The sequence below is a fragment of the Pelodiscus sinensis genome, chromosome 5 (assembly GCF_052426305.1).
Source record: "Pelodiscus sinensis isolate ZL-2025 chromosome 5, ASM5242630v1, whole genome shotgun sequence".
NCBI classification, from domain to species: domain Eukaryota; kingdom Metazoa; phylum Chordata; order Testudines; family Trionychidae; genus Pelodiscus; species Pelodiscus sinensis.
The window spans coordinates 116,398,185-116,417,605 of record NC_143056.1 but is presented as its reverse complement, the minus strand read 5'-3'; the positions used below and the strand labels follow the sequence as shown (position 1 = coordinate 116,417,605).

General features: G+C 40.3%; 1 protein-coding gene across 1 annotated transcript in view; it reads right to left on the bottom strand.

Moving 5' to 3' along the window:
• Positions 1–5,417: 5,417 nt before the first annotated feature.
• The window catches only part of TRPM5 (transient receptor potential cation channel subfamily M member 5), a 48,217-nt gene continuing 34,213 nt past the window's right edge, over positions 5,418–19,421 (bottom strand). The window contains exons 18-24 of the mRNA XM_089778668.1: positions 17,003–17,177; positions 15,191–15,356; positions 14,206–14,384; positions 10,596–10,728; positions 9,660–9,732; positions 8,126–8,216; positions 5,418–6,023 (exon numbers count right to left, since the gene is read on the bottom strand). Of these exons, the coding sequence (XP_089634794.1) occupies positions 5,923–6,023; positions 8,126–8,216; positions 9,660–9,732; positions 10,596–10,728; positions 14,206–14,384; positions 15,191–15,356; positions 17,003–17,177 (918 nt within the window). The 3' untranslated portion in view covers positions 5,418–5,922. The remainder of the gene's footprint in view (positions 6,024–8,125; positions 8,217–9,659; positions 9,733–10,595; positions 10,729–14,205; positions 14,385–15,190; positions 15,357–17,002; positions 17,178–19,421) is intronic.

Genomic DNA, 19,421 nt, shown 5'->3' with positions numbered 1-19,421 from the left:
TTTGGTTTCTGGGTCTGTCTTCCACCTATAGGTATATTAACATCAAATACAACTAGGAATATTAGTAGTGAAGTATAGGCAAAGTTTCATTTGGCAAGCTGGGATTTCAGGTAAGAATTTGGGAGGAATTTACTCTAAATATGTAGAGGTGATTCCCCTCCCTCCCTCTTTTACTTGGTCTTACTACTAAAGGTTTTTTTGTAATATTGAAATAGCTTTAAAAGTGCAAATGGAATCATTAAAACAACTACAATGAATATTAAACTTGTACATGGCACTTTGCAGACACTTGTGAAGCAGGTTAGTAAATACTAACATTGCCTCTGATTAGATAAGAGAAAACTGATGTTGAAAGGTGACATTCTTAATGACCAGTCTGTGGACCAGAACTAGTCCCTGAGTGGTCCCGTACAGTTTAGGAACACAGCAAGCCAGTCCTTGGTAGCAGAAAGGTGGAGAAACTGCTCAAGAACAGTGTTTCTTAAAGTATGTTCCGCAGAACGCTGGTGTTCCATGAACAACTCGCAGGTGTGCCGCAACCTCTTTTTTTGGTTTTGTTACTACTTTGAGAGTGAGGGAGGGGTTATGACACACACAAAAAAATTTAAAAAATTTTTTGGAAGAAAATTATCATAGATGTTCCTAGGGTATTTTCTTGGCAGCTGACAGAAGCCCGCTTGGTACATGCAACAATTAAAGGGGCCGTGACCACATTTTAGTCCGACCTCCTGAGGTTTCCCTGGTTACTCCCCCCGGTGCTTTTTTTCCCCCCTCAACAAATTTTCCCTAGTGCTGCCTCTTAGTTTCTTAAAAAAAATAAATAAATAAATCTGGCAACCTAAGGTGTTCCGCATTAAAAAACATTATTTTGGTGTTCCATGGTCTCAAAAAGTTTAAGAAATGCTGTTCTAGAAGATGGCATATTGCTAGGGCAATTTGGCTTAATTTTATCTTGACTAATGTTCTAAATTAATACTTTAATAATATACAGTTAATCAGTTAAGGTGTAATATCTATAACTGGGCAGTAAAAGGCCATTTCTTCTTTCCTTGGAATCTGCAGCTTCCCTAAAGTCATGTATTTTAATTAGAAAAACATTGGTTAAGCCCTCATGCAAATTTAGCAATATTACTGATAGGATGCTTGAAATCTCTATAGAAACTTACTGCCTGCAGGACAGGAACCAGGGCTGCTTTTGTCAGAGTATGTGGTTGATGGTTCCAGAAACAAATAACAAGGTACAATGAGTAGAGGATGGGGCAACAGTGCCAGGCTTATGAAATGTGCCTTGTCCAGGACAAATTGGCTTGGAGTGCAACAATGAGAGTCTATGGGCATTAATAGGACATAGCCAAATACACACATTTTGCTGATTTGAAGGGGACATGTAGAACTTTGGATAAGAGGTATAACTTTCACACTTGTCGCTATATATTTTGATTGCAAAATAAGCACCTGAATTCATTGATGACATCAGAAGTGGCAGAAACTATTTTGGGTTGACAAATTAAGACTGCATGCTATGTACAAAGTGTCCCTAAAATGGTAGCTATTGGCTTCATCTCTCTATCAGTACAACAAAAAAAAACTATTGTAGCATAGATGCCAAAATCTACTCCCCTGTGTAGACCACTGAGGTGTGATACAGCAGATTTCAAAATAAGATGAGGAAACTCGTATAGTGGGATATCTTTAACTAATTTCCATTAATAAAAACAACTTGTTTTTGAGTATAAAAGGCATTCAAACCTGTTCTGTTTTTGTGGATGGAGTGGCAGGAAGGTAGGTTCTGAGATCAAGAAATCTGACTACAGATATGTGCAACTTACCAGGATCAACACTTATGGTACACAGGAGCCTACAGGTATATTTTACAGAAAATCCAATTTAACCCCTATCTAGCGAAGAAATCCAGTACGTTTTGCCAATATTGGTATATCTACATCCAAAAATTTGGGCACTATCTCTACAAAATTACAGTAAGAGAACTTTTTAAGTGGTAAAATTCAGTTTATTTGTGTATACTGTCTCATAAAAAAGTTTAACAGTTTCATACCCAGTTAGCCTACGTAGGCAAATAAAATCATGTCAAAAATACAAGTGTAATATTAATTACTATAGTGAAAATACAAAAAGTGAAATATCCATAGGCCTAATTTTCTAGGAATTTTTTTTTTTGGTGGAATAAGGTTTCATTTTTTAGAGGTATTAGACAAGACAAATAAGCAAATCAAAAGATTTCTGGGAAGGAAAGAAGGTATTCCAACTTCTGAAACTGCATTGGGAGAGTTTCTGTTACCCATTATTAAAGCAAAAGTGTAGCATGCAGGGAGCATAGTGAATAGAATTGAGGGGAGTGGAATAGTTACATGCTTTGGATTTTGAAATGGACAACATGCCTGTGAAGACTTGAGGACAAAAGATGTTTCAATTTCTGCATCTATGAGTAGGTAGGGCTAAGGAAAAGGAGTTAATTGAACATAGTCAAGATGAGATGCTGGAAAGTAGAACCATTTAGAGATGAGACAAACTATCAGTGCAAAAACCTCTTCTCTGCTGTTGAAGCTCTGGATTCTTTACATAGGCTAGGGAGAAGGCTTTCTTTAGACAACTAAGAAGCTTCCAGATCACAAGCCCTGGTTCTCATGGGAACTTGAATCACCCTGACATCTGTTGGGAGACCAATGCAGCAGTACACAGACAATCCAGGACATTTTTGGAGAATGTTGGGGATAACTTCCTGGTTCAAGTGCTGAGGGAACCAAGTACGGGAAGTAAGTATGGGTGGCAATCTGGGAAGCAGTGATCATGAGACGGTCAGTTTCAGGATCCTGACAAAAGGAAGAAAGGAGCAGAAAAATACACACCATAGACTTCAGAAAAGTAAACTTTGACTCCCTCAGAGAATTGATGGGCAAGATCCCCTGGGATGCTAATATGATGGAGAAAGGAGTCCAGGAGAACTGACAGTATTTTAAACAAGACTTATTGAAGGTACAGGGAACAAACCATCCTGATGCGCACTAAGAAAAGCAATGTGGTAGGTGACCAGCTAGGCTTAACAGTGAAATCCTCTGTGAGCTTAAACACAAAAGAGAAGCTTACAAGAAGTGGAAAAACAAAAGTAAAAAAATATGTAGCACTTTAGAGACTGACAACATAGTTTACTAGGTGATGAGATTTCGTGGGCCAGACCCACTTCTTCAGATCATATTCTGAAAGAATTGACATGATCATATATAACACAGGAATACAATTAAGAAAGTGCTACATTTTTTCCTTTTGTTTTACCAAGTTCAGACTAACACAGATACCTCTCTATTACTATTCAAGAACAGATGACCAGGGAGGAGTATAAATCTATTACTTGAGAATGCAGGGGTGTAAGCAGGAAGGTGAAACACACTTGGAATTGCAGCTAGCAAGGGATGTGAAAGGAAACAAGAAAGGTTTCTACAGGCATGTTAGCAATAAGAGGGTGATCAGAGAGGGTGTGGGGCCCTTACTGGATGTAGGAGGTAACCTAGTGACAGATGATGTGGGAAAAGCTGAAGTACTCAATGGGCTTTTTTTTTTTTTTGTACCTGTCTTCACAGACATGGTCAACTCCTAGACTACTGCACTAGGCAACACAGCATGGGAAGGAGGTGGGCAGCCCTGGCTGGAGAAAGAACAAGTTTAGAACTATTTAGAAAAGCTAGACATACACAAATCCATGAGTCTGGATTTAATGCATCTAACGGTACTGAGGGAGTTGGTAGATATCATTGCAGAGCCTTTGACCATTATCTTTGAAAATTTGTGGAGATAAAGAGAGGTCCCAGATGATTGGGAAAAGACCCATCTTTAAAAAAGGGAAGAAGGACAATCCAGGGAACTACAGACCAGTCAGCCTTACCTCAGTCCCTGGAAAAATATTGTAGGGATTCTTAAAGAATCCATTTTGAAGCACTTGGAAGAGGGGAAAGTGATAAGGAATAGTCAACATGGTTTCACCCAGGGCAAGTTGTGCCTGACCAACCTGATTAGCTTCTGTGATGAGGTAACTGGCTCCGTGGACATGGGGAAGTCAGTGGATGTGATATACCTTGACTTTAGCAAAGCTTTTGATACGGTCTCCCACAATATTCTTGCCAGCAAGTTAAGGAAGTATGAATTGGATAAATGGACTGTAAGGTGGCTGGAAAGCTGCCTCAATTGTCAGGCCCAACGGGTAGCGATCAATGGCTTGATGTCTGTCTGGTGGTCAGCTTCAAGTAGAGTGCTCCAAAGATTGGTTCTAGGGCTGGTTTTGTTCAACATCTTTATTAATGACCTGGATGAAGGAATGGATTGCAGCCTCAGCAAGTTTGCAGATGACACTAAGCTAGGGGGAGAGGTAGATACGTTGGAAGGTAGGGATAGGGTCCAGAGTGACCTAGACAAATTGGAGGATTGGACCAAAAGAAATCTGATGAGGTACAACAAGGAAAAGTGTAGAGTCCTGCACTTGGGACGGAAGAATCCCAAGCATTGTTTCAGTCTGTCCCCAGCCTGTTTAAGTAGCAGTTCAGCAGAAAAGGGCCTGGGGATTTCAGTGGATGAGAAACTGGATATGAATCAACAGTGTGCCCTTGTAGCCAAGAAGGCTAATGGCATATTAGGGTGCATTAGGAGGCCCACTGGGGTCCCCCACTATAGAAAGGATGTGGATGCATTGGAGAGGGTCCAGCAGAAGGCAACCAAAATGATTAGGGGACTGGAGCACATGACCTATGAGGAGAGGCTGAATGATTGGGGCTTATTTAGTCTGCAGAAGAGAAGAGTGAGGGGGGTTTGATAGTAGCCTTCAACTTCTTGAAGTGAGGTTCCAGAGAGAGGCTGTTCTCAGTGGTGACAACTGGCGGAACAAGGAGCAATGGTCTCAAGTTACAGTGGGGGAGGTCTAAGTTGGATATTAATAAAAACTATTTCACTAGGAGGGTGGTGAAGCATTGGGATGGCTTACCTAGGCAGATGGTGGAATCTCCATCCCTAGAGGTTTTTAAGTCCTGACTTGACAAAGCCCTGGCTGGGATGATTTAGGTGGGGTTGGTCCTGCTTTGGGCAGGGGACTGGCCTTGATGACCTCTTGAGGTCTCTTCCAGCCCTAGGATTCTATGATTCTAATTCCTTTAGGCTACGTCTACACTGGCATGATTTTCCGAAAATGCTTTTTGACATGAGATCGTCAGTGCTTTTCCAGAAATTCAAGCGGCCAATGTAGACAGCTGGGAAGTTTTTCCACAAAATCAAATGATTTTGCGGAAAAACTTGCCAGTCTAGACACAGCCTTAAGGTTTTACATAGAGTAGAAGAGGGAGCCTTTTTATGGCTGAAATAGGAGATGCCATTAAGTATAAGACGGGAAGATAAAAACCAGTAAATGGGAGGTTGAAGAGAAGATAGGAGAAGAGGGTGCAACAAAGAGTGCAGAACAGATGTAACAGGAGAGGAAGTGGTTCTGGGGCATATTGTGGGCCGAGTCTGGCAACCATGGCAATCTTTGTGGAGGATTCAGACTCATACAAGACACGGTTATAGGGAAAAGTCTGACATGGACAGAGAGCAGTGTTCTTACTGCAGATGATTGTCTCTAGCATGTGATCTGCTTTTCCTTAATGTAAGTAAATATTTTAAGAGAAATATAGCAGGTACGCTGGCAGGCATTGTATGTGTAAGGATGGGATGAAGTGTGTGTGAAATATGCCACCGCCCTGCTGACTACATGTGTATAAATATGGTGAGAAGGAAGTAGAAGTAATATGATACACAAATACACTAATGGTGAAATCCTGACCTCACAATTTAATGGCAGTTTTGCCACTGACTTCAGTGAGGTTGGGATTTCATCAGAGAAGTACTTCAAAATGGTAAAATCATCTGAGGAAATGAGAACTTTATTTAATTATCAATGTACATCATGTCATTTTCAGACTCTTCTGTAAGTTCTTTGCCTTCACTTCTTTCTGGTAGGAATGTTTGATTTGCAGTAGTCATAAAACCTAACAGGATTTAAAAAATGCATTAGTTTAAAAGCATTATGAAAATAAACACTTACAGTAACCATTGGAGAGCTATACAAAATTTAAGCAGTCAGTGAAAAGCTGCACTAAACTGTTTCATTTTTGCATCTTCCACTTCAGGCAATTAAAACCATAGAATACTAGAACTGGAAGAGACCTCGAGAGATTATCAAGTCCAGTCCCTAACTCTCATAGCAGACCAAGTACTGTCTAGTACAAAAGTACTAATACAAAACATTTGTATTAGTTTCTAGTCAATTTCGGATTCTCATGGAGAGATTGTAGTATGATGCTTGAACAGAAAATGCTACAAGGAGATATTTTAATTGTTCCAGTGTGGGTTTTTTTAAACAGTGGATTTTATTTTTTACAAAATCTAATCTTGGGTGGAGTGGGAGAATTTGCTAATACTGTCACTTTTAACAGCAGTCCATTATTGCAAACTCTGTTGTAAGAGAAATAGCAGTATATAGACTTAGACTCCATTGCGTGACTTTGTGTCTAGTGATCGGTGCTTCACTCCAGAAGTTGAACCCACTGAAAACAAAATATGTTTGGGGACTCTTATGCTTTACTATGTAGATACTCTTAAATATTCCAAATTACCCCTTCTGTGACTGGTAAAATGTTCAATCGCTTGTATTTATAGTTGCTAATGTAGATTGTGTAGTTTGTTATGGTAAACTTTGGGAAAAATCAAGGAGGAGCGATGGCAATAAAGCCACAAATCATAGATAATAGATCTCTGGATCTGGGCCTCTACATGTGTAATTTGTAATATTGTGGCACTTGCCATTCAAGATCTTGTTTCCTTAGTTACTTCCCCTTATAATATTGATTTGTTTTTGACAGACAAGATTAGACATGGAAAATCAGACTATTACTCAGCCACAGTGCCAGCTAGCTAATGTGTATTGTCTATTTCTTAGTCTGGATAAGATTTAAATGTCTCAAACAGTGAGGCTTCCCCTTCCAGTGGTACAAGGTCAGATCCCAAGCAGGTGTAGCTTCATTGAAGTCAATGGGGTGATGCTGATTTACGTCATCTGATAACTTGGACAATTACTATTCCCCTATTATAATTATTACACATATTGTGGTAGTGGCAAGAGCTTATCCAGGTCAGGCTATGCAAAGTGCTGTAAGTAATAAGTGACAATCCCAGCCCCAAAAATTCCATGTTCTTTAATGTTGGGAATCTTGCAGATCTACAGTAGGGGTGTTGAACCATTTTTTGGGCCGGGGACCACACACACAAGTGAGAAGTGCAAAAAAACAAACCCCAAACCCCTGAGAAGGAGAGAGACAGTTGCACACCTAGGCTGTGTCCAGACTCCATGCCTCCGTCGACGGAGGCATGTAGATTAGCCAGCTCGGAAGAGGGAAATGAAGCCGCGATTAAAATAATCGCGGCTTCATTTAAATTTAAATGGCTGCCCCGATCTGCCGATCAGCTGTTTGTCGGCAGATCGGGAGAGTCTGGACGCGATGCCCCGACAAAGAAGCCTTTCTTCATCGACACAGGTAAGCCTCGTGAAACCAGGTTTACCTGTGTCGATGAAGAAAGGCTTCTTTGTCGGGGCATCGCGTCCAGACTCTCCCGATCTGCCAACAAACAGCTGATCGGCAGATCGGGGCAGCCATTTAAATTTAAATGAAGCCGCGATTATTTTAATCGCGGCTTCATTTCCCTCTTCCGAGCTGGCTAATCTACATGCCTCCGTCGACGGAGGCATGGAGTCTGGACACAGCCCTAGATCCTAGGAAGACCCAGCCTAGTAGATTTTGTGTGCTGCAGCCCTACAGTACGGTGGCGGGTGCTGGGAGGGCTGGAGCGCCAGTGTAGGCTCCCCAATGTTGGGGGTGGGGGAGAGCCCTGAGCATTGGGGGCTGGATCCAGGCAAGCCAGGGGTCTTAGGTTCCACCCTGATCTATAGTTGCAATGCTACTCTTTATAATTTCATCCCCATTGCTCCACTACCTCCCTACATGAGTCTTCTACCTCTTTGCCTTTTTACATCCTTTTACTGAACTATTGACCAGCAGTATTTTGCTTTGCAATTATCTTTCCAAGTACTCACTTGCATATTCTGGTACTGGTCTATTGCATAAGAGGTTATTTTTGCTTAAAGTATCTGCCATTGAAGAAATAACAGCTGAGCAGAAGTTAACCTACAAAACAAGCAGAGATTGCTATGATAAATTTCTGTAATCCTCCAGATTACTTTTGCAAATCTAAAAAGTTGAAAAATTAAGCAGTAGCTATATGTAAACTTCATACTTAGCATTTCTAATAAAACTTAATGGCTTGTTCCATAAATATTTATATTGTTTATATACAGATATCTACAGGGGACAAAAACTTTCAACCAACAAAATAGGTGGCTGAATGTATCGAGCTAAAAATATTTCTTGAGTATTGCTTTTGAATTTGGCTATCTATCTGTACATTTGTCAGCATTGTTTACTGAATACAAAGTATTTTTAAGGAGTACTGAAAAATGCATTGTGGAAAAGTTCTCTGATTGATAAGATGAGCCACAAGGCCAGACATTCACTGGGGAGCACTAGTGACATAGAAAACAATAACTGTACTACTTAGTGCTTGGATAGTTCTTAACATTTTAAAACTGTTTTACAAATGTTTATTTAAACCTCAGCAGCTTGTCATCAGAAACTTAAGATGGAATTTCCTTCTATTATTAATGCTGCATATTTATAGGCTAGAATATCTCTTTGAAACGCTTGTTTGCATTCAATATGGTAACAAGTCAGTGTAGATTATATCAGTGGAAATATGACTTGTCACTGTGGATGTGGGCATTTTCATAAACTATTACTTTTAACAGATAAAAATCCAACTGCCAGCCTGTGTCATTTGTAAATAATTAATTTTTTCCCGTCAGAGCCTTGAAATTCAGCAGGCACGACACACTTTTTTAAAAAGTGACACATTCCAGCTGGCAATGGATTTGGGCTCTATTTGCTTTATATACTGTAGTGTTTGGATTTATCAGTATGTGCTTTGAGTGACCATTAAGGTCTGTGGATCAAATCTTACTTTCCAAAAGCTTGTGCCCATGTGGTATTCCCTTGCTGAAACTGCTCTATGGGGCTTTTGATTGCATGGAAGTGATTTCCATTTCCCTGCTTTCAAAGACTGGAGAATAGTTTTGTGGGTTTTTCAGTGTTACTTCACTGTTAAATCTCTTAATGGCAGTCTGAGGGAGGACTTGAAGGGCTAAGGTTAGGCAGAAAGCTACATGGGGAAAATTGAACTGGCATTTACCCTCGAGAGTATCCACTGGAGCAGAAGCCCCTGGAGGGAAAGACTGGTGTGGCAGGATCAGCAGAATGAGAAATGCAGCTACCCTCCCCCTTCTTTCTACATTTGGCAAGCCAGTGAAGATTCTCTTTCCCCCTTCTCCACAGGAACAAACAATCAAGTCACCAGGGCCCTAATGACGTCTTTCCTTTTGCTCTTGTAATGTCAAGTGAACTATTGGGCCAGCTAAGCATATCAACACCAGCCCCTCCTTGTAGACAAAGTCCAGTCCAAACAGTAAATAAAGAGAATATTAGCTAAAGCTAAAACAAGTTTATAAAAAGTATTACTTGTGATTCCAGAGATCTAAGCCGTTTCTCTTGCTCTTTCATTCCACTAAAATATTTAGACAGGTTGTCCATCCTAAAAGAAACAAAGCAGAGACATGATCTGAGCAAAGACATCTGTTAATTACAGCCAAGTATCTCATAATAGACCCACTGCTGCCTTCTTTGCACTGCTGAGATAGGACAAAGCACCCAGAAGGTTGCCCTACCTAAAGGGATGTTTAGAGATTCCCTCTCGCATAGAGCAAGAGTATAGTGTTCTATTTCCAGAAACTAGTTTCATATTCTAAATGAATAACAAACCTCACAATGTCTATGCTAGCTCTTCCCCCCCATAAAGTTCAAAAGCTTCTTCAGAGCTCACCCGAATGTATCCAAACTAATTTATGCCTTTTCATACGTCTACACTGCAGTGCTATTTGGGGATACTGAAGTATCCTGAAATAGCTATCCACGTCGTCACAACAAGCCTGTCATTTCGAAATATAACCGGCTTGCTATTCGGACATCCTCGTCCTCGTCCCATTTCACAAGGAGTAAAAGACGTTTCGGAATAGCGGGTTATTTTGAAATTTGGCACTGTGTAGACAGCACCAATTTTGAAATAAGATCAGAATAAGATATGCAATTTGCATGTCTTATTTTGAGCTACAGTGCAGTGTAGATGCACCCCCAATGGCCTTTTCCCCAGAGAGCTTCTGTCTGTCTTTGACCCAATACATGCATGCTCCTCAGTGTAATCCCTGAAGGGTTCCGTGACTTCTTTTCTGAATCTAGCTCTTTCAAATCTCTCCCTTTGTTGCTGCTATTTCATGGGCATTTGTGGGAGGTTCTTACTGACTGGGGGATTTAGGTCTAAAGTATTCTAGCTGGGAGTTTCTGCAGCTCAGGGATCCATGCATCTTGGGGGAAATGCCAAAGATGTTTTGTTAAATTTACTTGTTAAATGTTTTCTTTAGTCTCTCCTCATTGCTTTCTTTTTTCTTTTGTTCCAAGTTTGCAAGATAATTTTCCTTTTGAACCACTTCCCATGTTATGATTTTTTGATCCAGGTTGTCAGGGAGATCTCGTTCTGTGGAAAAAGACATAAAAAGCATCCGTGTGCACTAGGGGGACAAGGGGCAACGTGTGTACAGAAAGGTAGGTCAGTGAATTGTAGATTTGCCATTTTACAATTTGGGGAATAAACTGTAGATTTACCATGGCAGAAGTATCAGGTTATGAAATTATAATATAAAGAATTATGGCTTGCATGTTTTCATTTTAAATGCAAAATTTAGGGTCATTTTTTTCATTGTAAGAGTGTTGACATATCTAAAAAAAAAAATCTTCCTTAGCCTATTTGTGACCTCATTCAAGACTGCTTTTATGAATGCTATACAAATACTGCAGTTCTAAGCTACTTACAGATACTACTGTCTGACTCATTGACTATCAGACCTTACCAATGCTCCCCAAGCTAACTATTAGTGAAGGAAAAAGACTCCAACAAAGAGGAGTGGGCTGACTGGTGTTAGAAATAGCTGGAGGCAGGACAGTCAGAGGCCCAGTTAGGGTTGCCAGGTGTCCGGTTTTCGGGTTCCCCCGTCTGGTAAAAAAAAACCCAGAAAACACCGGTTCTGTTTCCCTCAGACGGAGGCCCAGCAGGGACAGTTTAAGGCGCAGGTTTGTTTTTTTGTTTTTTTGCTCAACCAAGTTTAACATGTTTGGGAATTTTGTTGAAAGCATCTGGCAAGCCTAGGCCCAGTCCTTCATTTTTTTTGTTTTATTTGAGGTTTTACTTTAAAGGCAGGAAGCCGAGATGTACACAGAGGCTCAAAGGCACTAGGCAGAAAGGATCAGAAGTGGGATGAAGTGTCTACAAAGAGAATATCTGAATGCCTTCCCATTGCTCCTAACTTCTTCTTGTCTAGCTCTAATCCCATTTACATGGGGATTGACTTTTTGGGTGTGTCTAGACTACATGCCTTCGTCGACAGAGGCATGTAGATTAGACAGATCGGCAGAGGGAAATCAAGCTGCGATTTAAATAATCGCGGCTACATTTCAATTTCAATGGCTGCCCCGCTCTGACGATCAGCTGTTTGTCAGCAGATCGGGGCAGTCTGGATGCGCCGCTGTCGATGAGGAAGCCTTTGTCGATCGACGCAGGTAAACCTGGTTTCACGAGGCATACCTGCGCCAGTCGACAAAGGCTTCCTTGTCGACAGCGGCGTGTCCAGACTGCCCCGATCTGCCGACAAACAGCTGATCGGCAGAGCGGGGCAGACATTGAAATTTAAATGAAGCCACGATTATTTAAATCGTGGCTTCATTTCCCTCTGCCGATCTGTCTAATCTACATGCCTCCGTCGACGGAGGTATGTAGTCTAGACACACCCTTTGATTCCTTCTCCAGTCTAGTCTGTCTTGAAGTGCTTCCTCAGAAAGTCTGCAGCTAATCAAATTCTTTTGCATAACACCCTACCATCTAGTTGTTGGTCTTTTGTTACTCTCTACTTCTAAGTTTATCACTCTGTTTCCTGTATAGTCTTAATGATCTTGTTATTACATGGTCAAACCATCTGAGCCTGATTTCCCTCAACTTTTCTGAGATACCACCTTCATACTTCCTATTTGTTTCCAACACGGTCCGTCTTTGTAACTCCAGGCATCCATCTCAATGTTTTCATTTCCACTGTATTCAAGATTTGCTCCTCTTCCTCAGTGTGCAGCAGTCAGAGCCATAGAAAGCTATAGGCCAAATTACCTTCCTGTAGATCTTACTCTTCAATTTGACAGACATTCTCCTGTCCCAGATAACTCTGCTCGCTTCTCTCCATTTGGTCCATGTGTTTCCTGTTCAGTTACTACAGCCATTATTCTGTGCTATCAAACTTAGGTACTTACCTGGCCTAACACATAACATTGTTTACTGACTCACCACTCTGCTCTTGATGTGTGAGCGCTGATCAGTTTAGCTGAAGTTTGTTAGGCTTTCTATTTATAACCTCCCCCATTGCAATTTTAGCCCTTAAAATCACCTGACACTGTAACAATGGATAGTTATCTCTCTTTTAAAGTAAAGAAACAATGCTTCAGTTACATTAGCAGCAACAGAAAAGAAAGAGGAATCTGCTTTTTTCAGATTTAATATATAGTATTGCTATTTCAACAGTGAAATTTGGTGTGGGGCTAGTTGTTAAATGTTTAGTCTTCATACAATTGCCATTTCCTTCCGTGATCTAAATGGGATTTAACCTGTGGAGAGTCAGGTTCAAATGCACTTTGTCTAGGCATATTAATAATAATAATTAATAATTAATAAGGGGTATTCAAGCACTGCAAATAAAGCTTCATAAACACAGCCTCTTAATACTCAGGACAATAGGATATCCTTTAATTTCATAATGGCTACGTATACATTGAGTTTTTGCAGCAGAAAATATGCTAATGAGAGACTCAAGTTGTGATCTCATTAGCATATTTTCTGCCATTTCTTTTTGTGCAAAAAAAAGCGGCGTATCTGCTTTTGTTTTGTGCAAAAACCCCATTTTGCACAAGATCCTTTTGCCTGTCCCAGAGAGCAGAAGCGGCTACACTGCTTGTTTTTGCACAAAAACCCCTTGTGCAAAAAGAAACAGCAGAAAATATGCTAATGAGATCATGACTTATGCTAATGAGTCCCTGATTAGCATATTTTCTACTACAAAAACTCGCAGTGTAGGCCAAGACAATGACATTTTAAATGAAGTGGCCAGCCTTCCACAAAAGCCAGGGTAAAAAAAAAGATCCTTTCAGCCCACCAGAGGACTAACTTATTTGGGCTCTGGCCAACCAGGGGAAGGAATGAATTCAAAAGAGAATTCTTGCAGATAATGCCCTGCAAGCAGCCCCTTTTTGTTTCCAGGTATAGTGGCACTCCTGACCCTGACTATAGCAGTGTACCTAACAATGGGAGAGGCGGTGTCTTGGGGAACCAGATCCAAAACAGTTTAGAGCTTTATAGGTCAAACACAACACCTGGAATTCTATTCCAAAGCACAGGGCCAGCCTGCACAAGTGGCATAAGGGAAGGAGGATTCTACTGCAGGGGAAACATGTTGATATTATGAAATTGTATGCACTTTTTATTAGAGAGCTCTGCATAGCAATCATTAGAAGCTGAAGTATAGTGGCTGCAAATAAAAAAAAATCTCCCTTTACAAATAATAAGGATGCTACTATTTCTGACAACATTCCCCCTCTCACTTGAATTCCACTGGAGAGAATAGAATCCAAACATGGTTTTAATGCTTCCCTTCTCTATGCTATTTGCTAAAAACAAATGAGACAGTTTAATTACATTGTACAAAGAACAGCTGATGTCTCATGAACTGTTTATTTTATAAGCTAGATTATAAATCATTTCACCTGTGTATTTTCATGTGTATGAATAAAGACATATACATGAACATATAATATTTTGTTTTATGAATTGTATTTGCTCTCTTCTGTTTCTGATTTATCATATAGCATCAGGCTTCTCCCAGTCACATGGTTCCTGGTTAGCTATTTGTAAACAACTCACCCAGATGTTCCTTTTTGTGCTCCATCTTTTTAAAGATTCGTCTGAGAATCAGATTGGCGTGGCTAATAATGATAAATGGCGGAGCCAAAGCTGGACGGCCATGGTACTCCACAATCAGGTTGTAACGCTGAAATTTCCAGAAAATGTCTGCATTGCCCTGAACAACTTGAAAAGTGTAACTTTAAAACACAAAAAAAGTATTGTTAAACTTCCTCCCCCCCGTGATCTTAAAATTCATTACTATAAAATCCAAAGCATCATTTTTACTTTAGTCTGTGTTAATGCCACCCCACTGCTAAAATTCTTATTGTTTCTCTTTAAATAAAAGCTATTACTTGCAATAATTGCCTTTGGACAATAAGACACACACCTTTTTAAAGATGAAGCAAAATGCAGGACTATGTAGCACTTTAAAGACTAACAAGATGGTTTATTAGATGATGAGCTTTCGTGGGCCAGACCCACTTCCTCAGATCAAATAGTAGAAGAAAATAGTCACAACCATATATACCAAAGGATACAATTAAAAAAAAATGAACACATATGAAAAGGACAATCACATTTCAGAACATTTCAGAGGCTATGTCAGCCTCTAAACCGTTCAAGTGATTCCCCTATTAGAGGATCGTCTATGGGCAAGAGTGCCAGTTTTACAGCTGCTTTCACCAGCATATTTATACAAAGAGGCTTTTGTGGAGCCTTGTGTATATGTGGATTTTTATCTGATTTTATTTCTTGGTAAAGAGGCAAAAAGTTTTCATATCTCTCGTTGAGGGAGACAGTGAAAGTGTGAGGGGAAATTAAAAACTGTGTGATCACAAAAGTTTACCTGCAAACTGAAGATTGCCACTAGCTAGTAACATTGTTAATAGATCAAAAATACTTAGACGAGAGCATTTATGGACATGTACACATGCATTCTTATTAACCCTTCTCTTCCCACCCTCACAGTGCAATCCCCATCTCAGAATTAAGTGACACTTGCCTGAACATAGCAATCAGGAGATTCATAAGTAGCACATTGGTGACCAATAGGAAAATGACCAACAGAAGTATGACAAGCCAATTGGCATAGGTATTAGAACATAATGGTGAATTTTCCTGCAGGCTCCTTGGGGCAGAGGTACAATTCTGAAGACGCATGCGTGATGCTGCAATGTGGGGAGGAAGGGGAAAATAAAGCAATAGTTTTATATTGCACTCAGGTATGCCACATTGCAATATAAGGTGTAATTTTAGTGTGGGTTGGCATTCCCACGCTTGCTTTAACTGAACTAGTATGAATAGCAGCCGTGAAGGTCCAGTGGCACACAGCCTGGTGCAGGCTAGGACCTTGTGTTGCATACCCAGTATCCCTGGTGGGCTTGTACCCCCCATGCAGATTTAGCTTGTGCCACCAGATCTTCACTATAATTGTCCCCACATATGCCAGATGGAAGCTAGCATGGGTATGCTTACCCTACAAGTGTACCTTAAATGGCATTGCAGACATACTCTCCATGTTCTGCTGCCATGTTTAATCATTCATATGGTCATGCCATCCTCTCAGTTTTACATCAAGCTGATAGCTTTTGCACAAGAAGGATCGTACCTGAAGTTCAAGGTACTATAGATCTTTGGTAAGTACAGTGTGAACAATGCTGACTCTAGCATTCCTTAACCTGTCTTCATTTAAGAACAAGAAACTCAGACAACAAACAATGCATTTTCCATTAATGTTCTAAGCGAAAGCCGTGACTATTGATTCCTTAATATAAGATATAATCTCTACTCGATGTAACCACCAAGGGAATCTCATTCCAAATGTCTCAGGTTTACTAGGCTTCAAGTCCAAGAGCTGGATTTGGAGCTTCAGCACTTAGAAGAATGAGACTCTACTGCTCTACAGAAATAATTCTGTCATCTGAAAGCAGCGGGCTCCTTACCCTCTTAGGAGGACTGGAGAGTAACAGAGAGCCAAAGTTTCTAATGTGGGTTCAATATACACATCCATATTGTATATACAGGGTGCCCTGGCTTGAGAAATGTGAAGGATATGCAGCTCCCACAGGACTAAATTGTCAGAGATATGGACCTCTGCTGCTTCTCCATCACCAAGATGGACTTTGCAACTGGCCATTTGGAGATGTTCAAAAACAGATTTTCAGAGTCTATTGAGGCCTACTGACTATTCTCCTTATCTTAAGCAAGCCTCTTCTGAGTGCCTCAGCAATGTTTACCACCTTGGGGTTTTGCCTTGCAGGAAAAAACTTTCTTGAAGCTCTCCCCTCTCCCACCATGGCTCTCACACACCAGAGCCTATGCAGTTACCAACTCCTCCCCATCCCTCCCAGTGCTTCTGGAGTGCTACAAATAGCTGGTAGCATTTATGCTCCGGTAGGGAGTGGGAGACTACAGGACATTCTCCGGGAAGGAGGCATGATGAGAGGGTGCAGCGGTGGGAAGAGGGGGTGAGAGGGCCGGGGGGGGGGTGCTTGGGGCCTAGAGAAGGAGGGGTTTCATGCAGCCCCTGGCAAGATGAGGAATCGGCACCTTTAGTATAAACCCAAGGGTTTGCATCAGTTTAACTAACTAGGTTTAACTGTGTAGTCAAGGCCTGCACTGATGCTTCAGCACAACTTGACAATATATATAATAACATTCAGATATTGCAGTCCAAATGTCATTACATCATAACATGCAGACTTTTTCCTACAGGAGAAAGATAAGAAAGTGACAACCTAAGTATGGATGCCTGTGCTCTGATTAATGGGACTTATTCTATGGTAGTCTGATCAGTTAAAAACCAATTTCTCACTGTCTATTTCATCCAGTGGAATCTGCCCAAATATCTGAAGGTAGGGACGATAAAGCACTCTTCTGAATATCCATTCCACTCGACTGTCATCAGGATGGAGTAAGGCTTGGGTTGTCACACCATAGGCAATGAGCCACACACTCAGGAAAAAGAGGAAGAAGAAAACATCCTTCATCTAAAAGGAGAGAAAAAAATATTGACTGAGATGAATATATAGAGCAGGCAGATGGTTTCTCATATTTCTCTAAAGCTTGTTTTTTGAGGTGCACTGAGAGACATTTTTTATGCACACTGTACTTTTTAACTCTCTGCTATCATGCTCTTTGTGTTTTGTAATCAGGATTTCCCCCAGTGAGTTCTTTGGCAACCATTCCAGTTAAGGGCATGTTTTAATTCAGATTCTGACCTTTACACGATTAAAAGTGTGTTTAATGAAGTACTGAAAGGTCTCATAGAAGGATTGACAACCTTGCTGAAAAATAAGCGAATCTAAAGAGTATCTGATGTTCTGCTCAAACTCCCCATTCCAGCATCAAATCCCAAATGGAGAATGAATATTGATGCTTACAAGGTTCATGTCAATTTTGCTTCCATTTCTCTGCTGAGTAATATGCTTGAAGATTAGTTTTAAAGCCCTCTGCTTTAAACATGTTTCTCCAGAGAAGCAAAAGTAATTATATTCTAAAATATTTACTTACACTGGAAATACATATTTGTCTGACAATTTTTTCCCATTGGGAAAGAATAGTTTTGTCTCATCCATTTCTGATTTGTAACAGTCTATTAGTGACCATTAGTCCTTTAGACCAACAGTCCATTAATTTATTGTAATTAGATTTTATGATTGGTCAGATAGCTGAAAGCTTAGGTATTTTAATCTTCCAGAAGATCATTTGAAATTCCAGTTAGTAAAATGAGATAAAACTGACAGAGATTGTGGGAGTGTCTCAACTTTTGCTAATTTACGTTGTGGTCTGAGATCATTCAAAATTTGTCTTTAGATGGCGTTTATGATGTGGATGCTAAAAAAGGAGGAGTGGATGATCTGGAAATATTTCTTTGTGATCTGTATTTGTTACTTGAATTTAATTAAATAATTGGGTTTGTTCTATGTTAGAAGCCATTAGTTCTACGGCAAGATAGAAAAAGGAGTTAACAGGTAGTTTTGGCTTGCCTTGCTATTAAAGGGAAAAGGTCTGATGTTATCCCAGTTGATAAAATTTTGGAGAGAATGTTTAGTGAAATACGGTTTCCTTTCTTTCATGTAAGGCTCAATCCTGTACCACTGAAGATAATAGGAGTTTTCCCATTGACTTGGATAGGAGCAGGATCAAGTTCATATTCTGTGGTCTTCTCTAGACGAGAGCTTTTATTCACATTGTAAAATATTAATTGCTTATGTGACTTAATGCAATATAAATGTAACAGACCCTTCACAAACACTTGTGCATAATGTTGTGCCTGGAAGAGTTAGGAGCTCCAGGTGTGAGTTGCTCTCATGTGCATTGTGTAAGCATAATTTGCAACAAAAAACTATGAGACTATACTACACAAATATTAATACATGGTTTTCATCTATCCTCTTAGTACTTCAAGCAATGGAATGTCTGTTCCAGTGATTCCACTGGTAACACAGATGTCAACAATCTGGTAGCTTTTCAGTTTATTAATCTTAAGTCTTGTCTAGAATAGAATTTCTGCTGAGCCTGAGGTGAGCTGTGACTTGAAAAATAAAAGTTTGTTCATGGCTATATTAGGATTTACAGTCAAATTAACTCCAGGTTAATTGTAAATCATATAGGTCAAACAGCTCATGTTAACATAACCAAATAAAAATCACCACACTGTTCAGGTCTGTACCCAAAAACACAACTATCAACACTTTTGCCTTAACACACAGAGCACTACAAATTTTCATTATAAATTATGGTTGGAAAGCAGCTCCCACTTCTGCCAGGCACCAACCCAAAGTATCTTTAGATGGCCATGCTCGTCTCTGCCACTCACATGATGGTAGAGGGCTTCTGTAACTGGCTTATCTCTTGTTTCAGATTCTTTTTGCTCAAAAACCCCCACAGGCCCAGCTTCTCAAAAGTATATAAACACCTAGATCACGTTGACATCAACTGGACTTAAAAGCCAATATACACTAAGGCTGTGTCTACACTGGCGCGAAGTTGCGCAAAAGCGGCCGCTCTTGCGCCAAAATTTGCTGCCTGTCTACACTGGCCGCGTGTTCTTGTGCAAGTAAACTGATGTTCTAATGTGTGAAATCAGGGCTTCTTGCGCCAGAACTCTGACGCTCCCGTTCAGGAATAAGCCCTTTTGCGCAACTGTTCTTGTGCAAGAGGCCAGTGTAAACAGGCAACATGAATTTCTTGCGCAAGAAAGCCCTGTGGTTAAAATGGCCATCAGAGCT